Source organism: Trachypithecus francoisi, unplaced genomic scaffold (genome assembly GCF_009764315.1).
Source record: "Trachypithecus francoisi isolate TF-2019V2 unplaced genomic scaffold, Tfra_2.0 Lachesis_group15, whole genome shotgun sequence".
Classification (NCBI taxonomy): domain Eukaryota; kingdom Metazoa; phylum Chordata; class Mammalia; order Primates; family Cercopithecidae; genus Trachypithecus; species Trachypithecus francoisi.
In genome coordinates this window covers 11189705-11208122 of record NW_022681460.1, presented here as the reverse complement: position 1 = coordinate 11208122, position 18418 = coordinate 11189705, and the positions used below count along the sequence as shown (strand labels likewise).

The 18418-nt window shown below is 45.0% G+C and overlaps 1 protein-coding gene and 1 long non-coding RNA gene across 10 annotated transcripts in view; one reads left to right on the top strand and one right to left on the bottom strand.

Moving 5' to 3' along the window:
* The window catches only part of TRAF3IP2 (TRAF3 interacting protein 2), a 49088-nt gene extending 42330 nt beyond the window's left edge, over positions 1–6758 (top strand). For all 6 annotated transcript variants that reach the window (XM_033234310.1, XM_033234311.1, XM_033234309.1 and 3 more), the window contains 2 exons: positions 2330–2404; positions 6152–6758. In XM_033234310.1, coding sequence (XP_033090201.1) covers positions 2330–2404; positions 6152–6298 — 222 coding nt within the window. In that variant the 3' untranslated portion in view covers positions 6299–6758. The remainder of the gene's footprint in view (positions 1–2329; positions 2405–6151) is intronic.
* The window catches only part of LOC117096938, a 130012-nt gene that overhangs the window by 38028 nt on the left and 73566 nt on the right, over positions 1–18418 (bottom strand). The gene's annotated exons all lie outside the window — the stretch shown is intronic.

Here is an 18418-nt window from a genome sequence, read left to right as displayed (position 1 = left end):
CACACAGCTTTATCTCAGAGGAAGCAGACATAGGTCCCAGGTCTGTCCTGTGGGTCAGCAGCGTGGGAAAGGAGCAGGGTGGGTGTTCCCATCTGAGTCTTCACGGTCTCTGTCTTCCTTTCCACCAAGTGCAGACCACTCATGTGAGCTCATACCCAAGCCGAAGGAAGAGCCGAGGCAAGGTGATGAGGTTAAAAAGGGAGGCGAGGGAGTCAGGAGATAAGGCTCCCTCCTCTTCTGGTCTCAACCAGTCTCACAGCCCTTGTACAGTGCTCTGGAAAGGTATCATTTCTGGGAGTAAACTGCCTTAAAAGGTCATGGCTGGCTCTGGGTGCTGCCGGCCCTTGGTTGTCTGATGCACGACTGCATGGCTTCAGAGCACCTGATGTCCTGTCTGCATCTCTAGGAACCTGCCAGTCCCAGAAGCTGACAGCTGGTGTGTGGGAAGGGCTCGAGGCCTCAGCCAGTTCCTAAGGAAACCTGTCTAGCTCTGTGGGTGTGTGGTGTAGCCAGGCAGTAATACACAGCTTGGCCTCAGAGCTTGTCTGACTGTACCAACTGGAACCAGACTGTCTCCAAACTTGGTTTCTTGGGCCACAATGTCTTGGGCCCTTACTCATCACAGAAGGGGTCGAAGAGGTCAGATACAGAAGTGCCTTCCTGCCTGCCGGGCTGACTTCCTGGACCCCTCTAGGCAACAGAAAACCCTGGAACAATAAGCACTTGGCCATGACAGAGGTAGTGCAGAGGTACTGATGAGTAACTGCATCACAGAGTGAATTAGTTTACAGAAGCTCAGTATCTGGAAGGATGAGAGAAAATAAAAATGCACTGCTGCTGGCTGGCACCTCCACAGGCTGGGCAGCCTAGTGCACAAGCCAAACTTCACAGTATACTGAGTCCTTCACAGTATACGGAGTCCTTCACAGTATACGGAGTCCTTCACAGTATACGGAGTCCTAGAAGTCAGACAAAACTCAGCGCTTCACTTGTAACTCACTTATGTACCCCATCCCCTTCCTTTCATGTGCACTTGGTGCTGGAGTGCTGGGTGCTTCTAGCTGCACAGTACTTGGGTCATTTTAAAACATGTTCTTGGTGTTATCGTCTGGTTTTTGGAGAGAGGTGATTCCGAGAAAACACCCTGTGGAGGATTTGTGTGTGTTGTGTGATCGTGTGTGTGTGTTTGTGTATGCGAGCATGTGAGAGTGTGTGTTTATGAGGGGTTTCTATGGTGATTTCAATAATGGCCATCACCACTGTCACTTTCTTCTCTGTTCTGTTATTTCCATGCACAAAGAAAACTTCTCAGTTATAAAAATGAATTGGAAGATGAAATGGTTGGAAACACATAATTCCTCGTCTCCTTCTCATCAGATGACCGAAAGCTTTGTGCTGGTCACAGGATTTGGAAGACTCTAACTCCTATTGAAAATTCTGATTTTTGAGAGAGCTCTTGGTAGCTAAATCTTCTTGGGCTACCGCAGCGTCAGAGCATACTGGAACTGGTGTGAGGAACCTAAAGCCTGGCAGACGGAGCTCTTCACAATTGACAGCCCCTCTCTGCCAAGCCCATCTTGTGCTCTAGCCACAGTGCATTAGTAGCTGGTCCCAACCACATCAACACACTTTCACACCTCCAGACATTTGCTCATGCTGTTGCTTCTGCTATGAAGGTCCTTCCCCTTGCCTCTATTTTCCCGATTTGACCAAAATCTTTTCTTTCAGTGCCCAAAGGAACCCTCTTTTGTAACTGTCCTTCCAGTCTCCGATGTGGAATGGATGGCCCCCGCTCTGGGCTTCCAGAGCAGTTGTTCATACTTTTCACCCTGCACTCTGGTTGGTCATTTCCCTTTCTGCCTGCCCACTAGACTGCTGGCTTTGTGAAGATAGGGACTGTATCTGTGGTGTTCTGCTCAGCTGGCTCTCCTGATTTATAGCACTTACCTATTTCCATGGTATAAATACTCTCCAATACCATCGCCACTTTCAGGCTATCAGTGTAAAGTCACTGAACACAGAATTAGGAAAAGAGGCACACAACCAGCTTTTGTGAGCTGCTGCAAGCCAGTTCCAGCATACCCTGGAAGGTGTATCCTAATCCTTAAAACCCAAAGTCTGACATAGAATGTGACTTCTAATAGGCCACCAATAATCAACTGACGAGTGAATGGAATAGATGTGTAATGGGGAGGCCTTAAAATGCTAAGTGTGTGGCACTCAAGTATGGAATCAGAAGAAAAATGCCATGGGACGTGCGTGATTATGGGTACCATTAACTCCTCATCCTCATTCCTGAAATTAAACCTTTACATTTGTTTGGTTTCAGATGCAGATTGAGTTCATAAAACAAGGAAGCATGAATTTCAGATTCATCCCTGTGCTCTTCCCAAATGCTAAGAAGGTAAGCAAACAAAGAAACAAAATCCTCATAATTCAATCTTTGGTTTGCTTTGCCATCTGGGATTTTAAGTGGAAAACCTTGTCCATTCTTTTTTTCTTTCTTTTCTTTTTTCTCTTTTTGATATGGAGTCTCGCTGTGTTGCCCAGCCTGGAGTGCAATGGCACAACCTTGACTCACTGCAACCTCTGCCTCCTGGGTTCAAGTGATCCTCCTGCTTCAGCTTCCCAAGTAGCTGGGATTACAGGTCCCCGCCATCACGCCTGGCTAATTTTTGTATTTTTAGTAGAGATGAGGTTTCACCATGTTAGCCAGGCTGGTCTTGAACTCCTGACCTCAGGTGATCTGCCTGCCTCAGCCTCCCAAAGTGCTGGGATTACAGGCGTGATCCACCGTGTCTGCCCTCGATTCTTTATCAATCCTTAAAGATAACAATGTTACCAGAAAGTTCAACAAGTTGTACCACTCAGTTCAGCAGCATGAATCTGAAAGGTTTTAAAGCTATCTGATAGGATCGCTGTTGTCCTAACTGTTCAAAGAACCATTGCACACAAAGTTTCTATTTTAACTCAAGAGAGAAAAAGAGAAGGTTCATGTGATACTTCTTATCTCTTGTACATAAAAGTTAAGATGTGTATGGTTTTTGCTGGCTGTTCCAGGGAGGCATTTCACTGCACATAGTTCAGCTCTCAAAGCTAATGATTACAGGAATTAAATCTACAGTTACCAGAGTGAACTTTGCTGTGATTCATATGAGGCTTTTCACACCAGAAGAGTCTGCCAGTAAGTTTGGAGAATGGGGGCAAAACCATCTGAGGCCACATTCCAGGTTTGGCAAAGGGAAGGCGGCGGTGGAGTAAACATGCTGAGAATCAGACCACAGCACCATCAACTCAGACCCTGTTTCACCCTGGAGGGATCCTCAGATACCAAGACTGCACTGACACCTCTGCCCTGGATGAGGGAGGCTCCAGTTTATGGGAATGGGACACTCAGGCTGCATGATGCACAGCCTGTACAATGGCACACCTTTCTATCCTCCCTGCGCTGCCTTTGCCCAGAGTTTCACTGCTCTCACTTACCTGAGTCTCCTTACTGGTCTCATCTCCACTTTGACCTTGTGCTAGCCACCCTCTGCTCTGCCATCAAAGACGAACATCCAAACTGTAGGTCTGATCTGTTTCTTGGTAGCTTAAAAATTGTGTGCTGTTTTCCCATTGACTACAAGATCATATCCGCCTTTCTTATGAGCTATGAGACCTCTCAGAAGAGGACTGTGTCCCCTTGCGTAGATTTCTCTCATCATTCTCTGTAGATGCTCTGTGCTCTGGTCACCCTGGACCACTTCAGCATGCTCTCACACATACTGTGTTCTTTTGTATCTCTGTGCCTTTGCCTTTTCTGTTCCATCTGCTTGCAATGCTCTTCCCTAACTCGCCGGCCTAGTGAACTCTTACTTACCCTTATATCACCTAATCTCTCTAGCCTCCCCAACACCTCTTTTGCTTGTTTGTTTGTTTGTTTGTTTGTTTTGAGATGGGGTCTTGCTCTGTCCTCAGGCTGGAGTGCAGTGGTGTGATCTTGGCTCACTGCAACCTCCGCCTCCCAGATTCAAGCGATTCTCCTCTCACAGCCTCCCAAGTAGCTGGGACTACAGGGACATGCCACTACGCCCAGCTAATTTTTGTGTTTTTCGTGGAGACGGGGTTTCACCATGTTGGACAGGATGGTCTCGTTCTCTTGACGTCATGATCCACCCGGCTAGGCCTCCCAAAGTGCTTCTTTCTTTCTTTCTTTTTTTTTTTTTGAGAAAGGGTCTTGCTCTGTCACCCAGGCTGGAGTGCAATGGTGCAATATTGGCTCACTGCAACCTCCACCTCCCAGGTTCAAGCAATTCTCCTGCCTCAGCCTCCCAAGTAGCTGGGGTTATAGGCGCTCGCCACCATGCCTGGCTAATTTTTGTATGTTTAGTAGAGACAGGGTTTCACCATGTTGGCCAGGCTGGTCTTGAACTCCTGATCTCAGGTAATCTGCTTTCCTTTAGCCTCCGAAGTGCTGGGATTACAGGCGTGAGCCACTGCGCCCTGCCCTGACACCTCTTTACCTCCATGCCGATATATTTCATTGTCCTTTTCTTTTTCTTTTTTTTTTTTTTTTCTGAGACGGAGTCTCGCGCCCAGGCTGGAGTGCAGTGGCCGGATCTCAGCTCACTGCAAGCTCCGCCTCCTGGGTTCACGCCATTCTCCTGCCTCAGCCTCCCGAGTAGCTGGGACTACAGGCGCCTGCCAAATCGCCCAGCTAGTTTTTTTGTATTTTTTAGTAGAGACGGGGTTTCACCGTGTTAGCCAGGATGGTCTCGATCTCCTGACCTCGTGATCCGCCCGTCTCGGCCTCCCAAAGTGCTGGGATTACAGGCTTGAGCCAGCGCGCCCGGCCTGTCCTTTTCTTAAGAGCACTTAATTCTAGCACCTTGGATCAATGGTATGCGTTTGGGTTGAGGGTACTGGGAATAATTGTTTAGAATTATTGGAGCATGGTGGTATAAAAAATAGACCAAATTTTCATTGGTATTGTTATTATTTTTAAATGTCCTTCAGAGAATGCCCATATTGCCTGAGCTCAGCACAGGCCGCTCTCACCACCTGTCCCCTTGGTACACTATTGACTAGAAAATCGTTTGTTGACATTTTGCTTTCATCCTAAGATTTGAAGTCCTCAAGGCAGTCCCTGCGTCCTTTTCATTTGGGCATCCTCAGTACTCAGCATGATGCCTGCCATGCAGCAGGTGCTGCTTCTAAGCACATCCTAAGTACCTAGAGGAGTCCCGCCCTATAGTCCCTGGGAGTTAGACTCAAAAGCAAAGGCCTTACCGAGGCCTACAGGGCGCTATCCGATACAGCCCCTTCTACTTCCTCCGCACCTACTCACTCTGCTCTACTCACCGTAGCCTTGTTGCTTGTGACCAGGCCCACCACACTCCTCCACAGGTCCTTCGCGCTGGCTCTTCTAGCTGCCTGGACCCAGACAACCACAGAGCTTGCTTCTTCCACTCTTTTAGGTCTTTGCTCGTTTTCTCAGTGAGACCTCTCCTAAGCACCCTATTTAAAACTGCAAAGCTTTCACCCTTGGCCCAGCACTCCCTGTCCCCTTTCTTGTTTAATTCTTCTCCACAGCATGCGTCACCGTTGAACACACTATCCATTTTACTTATGATGTGCCTCTCCCCACCAGAATATCCATGCCATGGGGGCAGTCTGACACTGCACCCCCAGGATCCCTGGCTCACAGTTTCTGCCTCTGCCTGATCACTGAGGTCTGATGGGCTCCCTCTACTGCAGGCCAGACCTGGGGCTGGAGTGAAAGGGCAATTAATTGATTTAAGCCTACAGCCCTGGCATACTTCTTCTGAAGTCACAGGGGAATTCACATCACTCTGTGTGACCTCTGTCCTACCCCTTTTATGTGAGGGTGGTGAAAAGCACGTTGAAATGCAAAGGGTAGGTAGCCTGGGAGACGGACAGAAAATGCTGTGCACATGTGGTTTTCATAATGAGATATACAGCTTGTACCCGGAGCCAAGAACATTTCACATGCTAAACCTTTCCAAAAGCAAAACAGCACAACTCCCAGGATAGTTTGGTAGGAAACGCCCATGTAGGGAGAGCCAGCAGTATTTGGGAACTGAGCCTGGGATCTGGAGTCCAGGTTTTTCTCTAATGACCTTTGCTCCTGTCATTCTGTCTCCCATAGGAGCATGTGCCCACCTGGCTTCAGAACACTCACGTCTACAGCTGGCCCAAGAATAAAAAAAACATCCTGCTGCGGCTGCTGAGAGAGGAAGAGTACGTGGCTCCTCCACGCGGGCCTCTGCCCACCCTTCAGGTGGTTCCCTTGTGACACGGTTCATCCCCAGATCACCCAGGCTAGGCCATGTTGGGGCCCTGTTCTGACAGCATTCCAGCTGAGGCTGGTCGGTAGCACTCCTGGCTGGTTTTTAATCTGTCCCTCCCCGAGAGGCCCTCTGGCCCCCAGGAAATCTGCTGTGCAGAGTTCTTCCCCGGAGACCTCCACACACCCTGGCTTTGAAGTAGAGTCTGCGGCTGCTCTGCATTCTCTGCTTTTAAAAAACCCATTGCAGGTGCCAGGGTCCCACATGTTCCTCCTGACAGTTTGATGTGTCCATTCTGGGCTGCTCAGTGCTTAGCAAGTAGATAATGCAAGGGATGTGGCAGCCAATGGAAATGACTACAACACTCTCCTGTCACTTCAGGCTACTTTTATGAGTTAGCCAGATGCTTGTGTATCCTCAGACCAAACTGATTCATGTACAAATAATAAAATGTTAACTCTTTTGTAAGATTATGTTTTGCTTATCTCAAAGGAGATAGATACATATAATTTATAATGATATGGTTGCTTCCAGGGACATCAACAAAGCTGCTTAGATATAATATTAGATCAATATAACAGACCACTCTGTGTTAAAGGATTAAAGCCAGCTAGTTAAACAACCCTTTTGAACTATAATCATGGACGCTTTATTCTTGCAATAAAGATGTTTAGGCTGGGCGCAGTGGCTCACACCTGTAATCCCAACACTTTGGGAAGCTGAGGCAGGCGGATGATTTGAGGTCAGGAGTTTGAGACCAGCCTGGCCACCATGTTGAAACCCCATCTCTGCTAAAAATCCAAAAAAGTTAGCTGGGCATGATGGTGTGCACCTGTAATCCCAGCTACTTGGGAGGCTGAGGCAGGAGAATAGCTTGAACCTGGGAGGCAGAGGTTGCAGTGAGCCGAGATCATGCCACTGCACTCTAGCTTGGGAGACAGAGCGAGACTCCATCTCAAACAAACAAACAAACAAAAACACCCATTTTTAACAAAACAACTTTATATAGCATATAACCATGATTCTAAATAGTATGATTACGGTTCTCAGATCTGACTACATAGGTAAAAATATTTGCATATGTGTATGAAGTGACGGGGGATGTAGGCTAGAATTATAGTCTGTGTTCTAATTTTGGTTCTACCACCAATTAGCTGTGTGACCTTTAGCAAGTCCTTTCACTTTTCTTAGATTCCAGGGATTCATTTATAAAATGACGTGGACAAAAGCATCTCTAATCACTCTAAAAGATTTGAAGTCTAAATTCTAAATATTCTTTTGAGGCGTGACTGAGTTTTCATTTTCATAATTATGTCTTTCAGAGGATAAATTTACATTTTCTTAACAGAGACATTTTCCTCTTCTTTTTTTTTTGAGACAGTCTCGCTCTGTCGTTCAAGCTGGAGTGCAGGGGTGCAATTTCGGCTCACTGCAACCTGTGCCTCCTGGGTTCAAGTGATTCTTCTGCCTCAACCTCCCGAGTAGCTGGGCCTACAGGTGCCTGCCACCATGCCCGGCTAATTTTTGTATTTTTAGTAGAGACGAGGTTTCATATTGGCCAGACTGGTCTCGAACTCCTGACCTTGTGATCCGCCCGCCTCGGCCTCCCAAAGTGCTGGGATTATAGGTGTGAGACACCATGCCCAGCCAACATATTCCTCTTTTAAAAAATATCTTCTCGGCCGGGCGCGGTGGCTCAAGCCTGTAATCCCAGCACTTTGGGAGGCCCAGGCAGGTGGATCACAAGGTCAGGAGATCAAGACCATCCTGGCTAACATGGTGAAACCCCGTCTCTACTAAAAATACAAAAAAATTAGCTGGGCATGGTGGCGGGCGCCTGTAGTCCCGGCTACTGGGGAGGCTGAGACAGAAGAATGGTGTGAACCCGGGAGGCGGAGCTTGCAGTGAGCCGAGAGCATGCCGCTGCACTCCAGCCTGGGTGACAGAGTGAGACTCCGTCTCAAAATAAATAAATAAAATAAATAAATAAATAAATAAATAAATCTTCAACAGTACCCTCGGGTTGATAATTTTGGATATCTATCTGTATCTATGTATCTTGTTTATCTGGTCTCCAGAAAAAGAACACATATACATATCCATATATAAAATATGTATACATGTATCAAATCTACACAAACTATAAAGGTGGGATGGGTTTAATTATGGCCCAAGCTACTAACCCAGTGAAGACTTTTTGGGGCTGAAAGCTGCTGCTTCCCCTTCTTTATCTACTAGCCTCTTAAACAAGGCTCACTTGTGCTATAAGACAGTCCACCTTTTCTTTTTCTTTTTTTTTTGAGACAGGGTCTCACTCTTTCCCAGGCTGCAGTGCAGTGACACAGTCTCAGCTCACTGAAGCTTTGACCTTGCTGGGCTCAGGTGATCTTCCTACTTCAGCTTCCCAAGTAGCTGGGACTATAGGTGTGCACCAACATGCTTGGTTAAGTTTTATATTTTTTGTAGAGACAGGGTTTTACCATGTTGTCCAGGCTAGCCTCGAACTCCTGGGCTCACGTGATTCACCTGTCTCAGCCTCCCAAAGTGCTGGGATTACAGACGGGAGCCGCTACACCCAGCCCAGTCCAACTCTTACATGTCAGCGCAGGGAAAGGACAAATACTTGTCAACTATAAATAAGAAACATTGCTAATGCATTGCAAAGAACAATAGTTTCATTTACTTTATAACTTAGATGTCTACTGGGCGAGACGAATGTCTTTGTTCTTTAATAGGAAAAGAGAAGAAAAACTAGCATAACATAAGTACTCATTTGTAAGACTTTATGACATGTAACATAAGTTCCGTAGTGTTGAGACTGGGTAGAACTGACTTTCTTATTTGGATAACCTGGAAAACACCCCAAACACAAATTCCAAGTCTTCTTTCTCTTTTTTCATTATCTTTTGTAGTCTGAGGTGACACCATCATTAAGGATTCGACACACATTTGTAAATAAAATGACATCAGCAATTACTCTGAAATGTTTCTAGTCTGCAAAGATTTAGTAATGTGATGTTATTAACCCTTCCTCCCTTCAGAGACCTGTCCTAAGCTCTGAGCCACTCATTCCTTCCACTCTTCCTACCCCAGGAGGTTGATGAACAGTGGTCCCTGGTGTTCCACAAAGAGTCATTAAAGTGTTACAGCTGGTAGCACCGGTAGCAAAAAAACAAACAAAAAGTACACACAGACACACAGACACACACACATACACACACACGCACTTGGCCAGGTGATGAAAGCTTGGCCCCTGAAATTTCTATGAGATCCAATGACCACCAACATCAAAGCACTTTTTTTTTTTTTTTTTTTTGAGATGGAGTCTCACTCTGTCACCCAGGCTGGAGTGCAGTGGCACAATCACAGCTCACTGCAACCTCCGCCTCCTGGGTTCAAGTGATTCTCCTGCCTCAGCCTCTCGAGTAGCTGGGACTACAGGCGCCTGCCACCACGCCCAGCTAATTTGTCTGTATTTTTAGCAGAGGCGGGGTTTCACCGTGTTAGCCAGGATGGTCTCGATCTCCTGAGCTCGTGATCCGCCTGCCTCGGTCTCCCAAAGTGCTGGGATTACAGGCGTGAGCCACTGCGCCCGGCCCATCAAAGGAATTGTAACAACTATTTGAGAGCACTGACAGTAAGATTAACACTTGGTTGATTTAGATGTTATGCTGGTCCTCAGGCATTCATCTTTAGATACTTTTTGGGGTGGAAGTGGGGTAGGGCTGACTTAGTAAAAATAACCTCTTAGCCCCAAGGCTTTATTCAGACCTACACTGATAGGAGGGGTGGGTTTGTGGAATGAAAGGTTAGGTTCTTATTTAATATTTAATGACTAATTTAGAATTTTAAATGTAATTTTTAATTTTAGTGACTGGTTTCAAATCTATTTTGACTTCTAGATTGTTCAAAGAGGTCTCAGTACATGGCTACAATCATAGCTACGAATAGCTCTTAGACTAGCTGTTTCTCAGCTCAGTGCTCAGAAAAATTATTGCTGTTGATACCGTTTTCTTTGTTTCCTGTTAAATAAATCACCCCTTTAAAGACAGAATTTTTCTCGGAGTCATCTCAGCAAGGGATGCAAGTTCTCCATTTTGAACATTCCACCCTAGTTTCGTGATGTTTTGCCAAGAGCATTTTTCTTTACCCCAGCTGCTTCGTCAACTACCTCATCCACTTTGCCAAACACCCCATTGTCACCACCACCTTTGCCAAGTGGATTGCAAAGTCCTATGATCATGGGAAATGATCCAGAAAGAGTCTCTGAAAACACAGGATCTTTCTGTTTCTTCTTAATGAACCAGGAAGAATCAGTGAGACCCACCTCCTAGTGGCAAATGAAAAGAGAAGGAAGGTTACACTGTGGGAAAATACCACAGAGAAGAAATGCCTCTCATCCCAGAGAATTACGCACTATTTTTCAAGATAAATAGTTCTACTTTAGCCTACTAACCAAATAAACAACCACCACCAAAGGGGGAAAAACAGGAAGAAAGCACAAAAATCGATTAAATTATCAGATCATTTATTTCTGTTATAGAACTTTCAGTCTAGAAAGAGACCCTAGAAATCATATACCCCTGCAGCTTTGTTTTTATACACAAGGAAAGCAGGGCCCAGAGCAGCCGTGGCTTGTCTAAGTTCATCCTAGGACTAGAACCCGGATGTTCTGATTTCCAGACTGCAGACATTTATTTGATGAATCTAGAAAGCTTTCTGGTTTATCACAGTAGATGTGTTCAACAAATGACCTGCCTCCTGAGGAGATACTTCCCTCTCCGAGGGAAGAAGTACCTCCTTTCTCTAGTGACTAGAGGATTAAATGATCATGTTGCAACTTGTTCCGTTGGAAATTCTTTGGGGAATTAATTATTGCTGTGATTATATGAAGTATGACTTTTCTTGAAGTGGCTTGGCATATTTATCTTATACTGGTATTATATGACACGGAGGCACAATATAAAAGGTCTTGACACTTGCCTGATGCTTACAGGCAAAGTCTGCTTTTGGTCAGATCAACTTATTTATTTAGAGCCATGGTCTTGCTCTGCCACGCAGGCTGGAGTGCAGTGGCATGATCACGGCTTACTGAAGCTTCAGCCTCCCGGGCTCAAGTGATCCCCCCGCCTCAGCCTCTTGAGTAGCTAGGACCAAAGTGCCTGCCACCACACCCAGTTTATTTTTAAACATTTTTGACTGGGCATGGTGGCTCACACTTGTAATCCCAGCACTTTGGGAGGTCAAGGTGGGCAGGTTGCCTGAGGTCAGGAGTTTGAGACCAGTGAAACCCTGTCTCTACTGAAAATATGAAAAAAATTAGCTGGGCATGGTGGCACATGCCTGTAATCCCAGCTACTTGGGAGGTTGAGGCAGGGGAATTGCTTGAACCAGGGAGGTGGAGGTTGCAGTGAGCAGAGATCATGCTACTGCACTCCAGCCTGGGCAACAGAGCAAGACTTCGTCTCAAGAAAAAAAAAAAATTATTTTGTAGAGTCGGGGTCTCATTGTATAGCCCAGGCTTGTCTTGACCCCCTAGCTCAAACAATCCTCCCACCTTGGTCTCCCAAAGTGCTAGGATTACAGATGTGAGCCACCTCAACTGGCCCAGATCAGTTTCTTTTACTTGTATCTGGCCAATCTCCAAAACAAAACATCAACAATGAAAAAGGTTTCTAAATACTGTGATATTCATCTTCCTGTCATCACCATTCTTTTTTTTTTTTTTTTTTTTTTAAGACAGTCTCATTCTGTCACCCAGGCTGCAGTACAATAGTGCCGCGATCTCAACTTACTGCAGCCTCTGCCTCCCAGGTTCAAACGATTCTCCTGCCTCAGCCTCCCTAGTAGCTGGGACTACAGGCACCCACCATAAGCCCAGCTAAGTTTTGTACTTTTAGTATAGACTGCATTTCACCATATTGGTCAGGCTAGTCTCGAAATCCTAACTCCTGACCTCAAGTGATCTGCCTGCCTCAGCCTCCCAAAGTGCTGGGATTATAGGTATGAGCCACTATGTCCAGCCCCTCCTATCACAATTCTGATTCCACAAAAATGGCACTTCTTGGAATAATACTTAGCTGTTTGGAACATCTGCATTACCTTTCGGATATAGACATGAGAAATGTATGGTCATGCTGGCTCGCCTTTGCGGGGAGGCTGCACGAGGCACTTAAGCACACAAAGGAGCCTTGCTCAGTCAACACAGCTGGCATGCTGGGAGGTCTTGTGCCCGGGCAGGATAGCATGTTCCTAACTGCATATGACTTCTTCCATTTTCTATTGGAAAATGCTTTAGGACAGGATCACTTTCGAATAGGGTACTTGGTGGCAGGTGGGTGGTTTTTGCAGACCCTGGCAGTCATGTGTTGCCAACTCACTGTGTATTTGCTCCCAAATTCTTAGCCTCAAGCAAGCAGGTGGGATCTGTAAGAGGGACACTCAGTTTACTTTAGTTTTCTACTTAACTTTTCAAGGAACATACGAGCATGGGTCCAGGTTATAGGTATTGGGTGATTAGGAAGTGATATTTGAGGCTTTGCTAAACAAAGAAAGTCTTGGACCAAAGTGTACCTGGGCAGAGGTGACCATGTTCTGAGCCTGCCTGCTTTCTTTCTAGAAACTCTCTTATGGAAGGAGTAACTGCAGCCCCCAGATCTCCTAGGGCTTGTAAACGAAAACCATAAGGGCACACATTTCTTGTCCCTTGCCTGACCTCCCTTTGCTCCCTTCACCAGGAAGGCGCTGATGGAAATCGGCAGCTGGGGAGAAAGGGGAGAGGGAGGGAGCTAGCACGAGAGAACTCATGCCTGATGGATCCCATTAGGCTTAGTGTGCAAAGCAAGTTGAGATGAAGTAGCTGCTCTGGTATGTATCCAAAACTGCTGTTCTATTTTTAGTCCCTCCCGCGTGCTTCTTAGCCTCGCATTGTATGCGCCTGGGCACCTGGATCAGCAGCAAAACATGGAACTGAGCCACTCATTTGTAAAAGTGGAAGGCAGGAGGCCATTGATGCAGGGCTTGTTTATTGCTGACAGGGAAGAGGGACCTGGAATGTTAATGAGGATGGCTCTCTGAAGCATGCCTTCATGCTTAGCAAGGAGTTCAAAGGAGAAGGCAGACTCAGTCCTGTGCCGAACAAATGTGAACCGTTGATAGAGGGAAGGAGAAATCAATTATGCTGTCGCAGGCTTCCATGTCATTGTGTTGCAGTTGTTAGAAAAGGTAGGACAAGGACCAGATCCCAAAAGGAAACAAAGCCACATGGCCTTGAAGTATAACGAGTTTGCCATGGCAACTGATGGAAATGAGCCTCCCGGGCACCGAGCAGGTGTGTTATCTTACAGAATAAACATACTTCTCTCACTCCCTGGTTTTTATAATAAAACCTGTGTTTGGATTACTTTCCCCTCCTCTTTGTTACCCAGAGAAGTTGGCTGTTGCTCAATTAGCCCAAGGCTCCGGTGAGGGAAATGTAATCAGTGTTATCAAAAGGGCTGCTTTTGAAAAGGCTGGTGCTAGACTTGGCTGCCAGCCTCATCACCGAGTAGCAGCTGGGCCGCAGGTACCTGCCTGGCCTTTACCACCTTCCAGGCGATGCCCTCCACTGCAAGTCACTTGTTCTTGCCTTCATTGAGGCGTAACAGTGAGGTCGGCTCTCACACTGGGCAGTGGTCAAAAGCTGCATTCTTCTCAGGAGAGGAGAAACAGGTTTACGTGAGGCTGGGACCAGACCAATTTTCAGCATCCTGTATTGTCTGGGCTATGGGCCAAGGGTTCCTTGAGTTCAGGGATTAACTGATTCTATCTTCCAATCTGTTGTTATCTACAAGGTTCGGTTACTCAGAAACTTGAAGAGAGCTGCTACTTTCCTGAGCTTTAAATTCCTCTCCAATGGGTTCTGGGGTGGTAGAGTCTCATGTCTGAAATGTACACAAAATGGGGAGATTTTATAAAATCCTCTCGAGTTAAAAAAGTTTACTTTTAATTTTTACAAGGCCAAAATAACAACAGTAAAGTTCAATAGCTATATTTTCATTGCTCTCCTTTGTAATTAAAAAGTCCACTTTAGCTTCAAATTGATTTTCAAAATAAGATGCCCGTTCCCCATGGGCTCCTAGAACACAGATGGTTTCCAAACAAGGCTGTGGTAAAACCAATGACCTGCGGAGAAATTCTCCAGCCAGGGCCAGCCAGCTGAGGGCCACACGTCAAGCAGCGGCCTGTGCTCGGCAGCACTAAGAGCCCTCCTCTGCTTCTGCCTGTATTCCTACTTCCCTCCAACCAGATGCCCGGCGCCACCCCTTATCCCTTCCATGGAGCCCTAGCCTCCTGATGAGGCCTCGGCTGCCCCTTCACATGTCACCTTACCTTTAACCCTAAGAAGCAAAAAAATGTCTGCCTGAAGAATAATTCCACCTACGGTGTCAGTGGTGAAAAGGGTTTCATGGGATAATCTTCCAAGCCAAAATAGTATCCCAAGGCTTAGGCACTAAGCCTCCCCACTCTTATTCCTAACACAACCATCAGACCCTCACCCAGATCACACTTGCTCTTACTTTATATATGTGGTTCTAACAAGTGCACTTTTCTGTTTTTCTAACGCTTGGTAGGTTAGAAGTTGCCAGTTTAGCAGGACAATAGGGAAGAAGGGTTAGAGGACCAGCATCTTGATGGAAATGACAGCTGACATTTTGACAAAGTGGTTTTGTCATGAAAATATTAATATTTTGAAGCACCCTGAAAAGCACTAGTAAATATTCAGCTTTTAAAAAAAATCACTAAGTAATGTTTGTAAAAGCAACCTTACATCTATCTAATTTTCACCCAGGTCTAATCAAAACAGCCACATTAAAATGTCCAGCTTCACTGGTTCAGATCATGTACTATAGCAATAAACACCCCTCAGAAGTCACTGATAACATCACAGCTTTCACAGCAAGTGACTGGTTTTAAAAACAATGTCTTTAATCATCTGGAAAAGGTTACATCATGTTTTCTCTATTTTGTTTAAGAAGGTCATTGTTCATCTCATTTACAAGGTTTCCTTAAGGTGAAGCCATTTGCTCATTCCATTCCTAGATGATACCCCTAATCCAAGCCAGGGCTTGGCTCAGCCTGCCCAACACAGGCCTTGTCAGGCCCTCAGTTCAAAGGAGAAGCTTAAGACTGAGGTCCTCCAGGCACCAAGTAAGGGGAGTATTTAGGGCATTTCATATTGGATCTAATACGTGGCTGCCGACTTCACTTCTGATGCTGTAAGGTGAGCTTAACAGGGGCATTCCAAAGTGGGTAGGCAGGTTCTTTCCATATTCAGGTTTTTAAAATTCAAGACTCTAAACTGGTGCCATATACTTCGGGTACCAGCGTATTGTATTATTTCAAAAGACACATGAGGCAGAAGTCCCTGACACCACAGTGTGAGCATGGGAGGTCTGGTTCCATCACGCCTCATAAAACTGTCATTCAAAAGCTGCTGAGAGTTCAGCAGCACCCACAGCAACTAACACATAGCAACCAGACTCCAACGACTCATTAAATGCCTACTGTGTGCAAGGAAATATGCTTGGCACGAAGATGAGTGACACACGCTCTTGCTCTCTAACTGCTTAAAATCTAGCTGGGGTGCTATAACATCCACATGTGAAAAGGCCGTTAACAACCCAAGGCAGCATATAGTAAATGATAAGGAAGTGGGTCAGCTGGTCCCTTTTCTCTGCCCCTCACTGAGCTCACATTGATGCAGCTTCAAGGTCAGATCTTTAAAGAAGCAGGGACTGCTGAATTTTCCTAATAAACAAACCTGCTCACTTCCTCCTTCCCACACATACCCTTTAGATTATAATATTCAAAATCTCCATAAATCACCATGTAAATGCAATCAGAGATTAAGAGACAGAATGTAAAAATTTGGAAAAGTATGTAAAAGCACCACAGAATGTGCATATTAAATCAACAGATGATAACGCAGCCCACAGGGCACACATCACATCTTTCTAAAGAGCAGCCTAGAACCATTTCTCAAGAACGGCCAGACAACACTGCAGCAAGCGGAGTGGTAAGAACGTGTGTTTTACATTGCAGACCGCACATCTGGAAAGGCAGATGTGGTCAGTGTTAGAACCAGCTGGGAGACAGCAAATGGATTTCTGTACTCTGCTAAGTAGGGTGTGGGAAATGTGTGAAGTTGAGTCCATCAGCTAAATATACAAATAACTGAGTAAGAAATCAGAAAATGATAATTTGCTGGAATGGGCAAAGAAACTCTATGAATGAATATTGGCATTGTCCAAGTTCCCCAGACAAAATCTGTGGCAGAAAACACTGCTAGTCTGTGAGGTGTTTTCACGTTTCTCACTCACGCAGTGTAGCTACGGAACCAGACAAAGGTGGGCTTGAACCTCAGTTTACTTATTACAAGTTGGGTGACCTTACGCAAATTACTTCTCAGAATTTCAGCCAATGAAATGGGGACGACAGAACTGACTCCCATGGAGATAGTTAGAATAAGTTAAGATGAAGAATAGAAAGCATCTAGAATAGTGTCTGGCATCTAGTAAATACTCGGTAAACGTTCCTTTCTTTCGTGCTCTTTCCTTCTTGTTTTCTATCCCACAGTTAATGATTATGGGGACTTTGACTATTACCTTATTTCCAAAAAGTTAAATAGCAAATCCTAACAACAACAAAAAAACTTTCATTTTAAAAAGAAAGCCTAGGAGAGGTCAACAATATCAGATTTAAGCTTAAAACCTCCATCCAGGTTTCAGGGGAGCTCATCAGCATGGTTTATTTTCTCAATAAGGCCTGGGAGAGGCCACAGCTGACTCACAGAACATTCAGAGCACCTGGAGATGTCTTGCCTCTAACATCCTGCTAAGGAGCAAAGCTCCTAGCAGCACTGGCTAGAATAATTAAAGGTATAACATCAAAATCTGCCAATGATGTTTGACTTTAAAGGAAACTTACTTAAGAGATTCACAATGGGGCTTCACAAATAGGATAATGGATTTGAAAGTATTTTAAAAAGTAACTTGACAGTATGGTGTTCATATTCTACTGATTTTTAAAAAGGAAGATTTGAGGCCGGGCGCGGTGGCTCAAGCCTGTAATCCCAGCACTTTGGGAGGCCGAGACGGGCGGATCACGAGGTCAGGAGATCGAGACCATCCTGGCTAACACGGTGAAACCCCGTCTCTACTAAAAATTACAAAAAACTAGCCGGGCGAGGTGGTGGGCGCCTGTAGTCCCAGCTACTCGGGAGGCTGAGGCGGGAGAATGGCGTAAACCGGGAGGCGGAGCTTGCAGTGAGCTGAGATCCGGCCACTGCACTCCAGCCTGGGCGACAGAGCGAGACTCCGTCTCAAAAAAAAAAAAAAAAAAAAAAAAAAAGGAAGATTTGAATTCAGGTGGAACACTGCTATCCTCTCCTCTGGTTCTGCTTTTCCAAGAAATGAGGTATCACTGTCATCTCCAACACAGCCCACTCTGTGAGCTAGCCAAGAAGGAAAAGCCAAGAAGGTTGGTTGAGCACTGAGACTGAAAGAGGGCCACTATATTGACTAGTGTGTCTCACATCTCTTTTTCTTTAAAGGAAGAAAGTTCTCTTGAAACCCCTCCCCATGTTGACTTAAATAATTTTCATTATATGGTTCCTTAAATATGTACAAATATGTAGTAATTAGGTATAACTGTTCTATGCTTGTAGCTAACTAAAAACTCTACAAACACCAAAGGAAACCGTTCTAGAGATCTGTTGAACAACTATATGAATATACTTAACACTACTGAACTATATACTTAAATTATCTCAATAATTTACCATCTTAATGGTAAATTTTGTTATATGTCTTTTTACCACAATTTAAAAAACCACAAGAACAAATCAAATTTATAGATTAAGTGAAAACAAATCATCAGTTAAATTCAAATAAAAAAACGTTAATTCAGTGTGAAAGTGGTAACATTTGCTGAAACTAAATAACAAATATTGGGTTTAATTATGATTTATACATATAATTATAAAAATATAATATGATGCTTTTATAGATTTTATTTCAATTGTTGACATATATTTGACATATTTATCAAGCATGAGAGTCATTTGACTCATAATCATTATCATTATA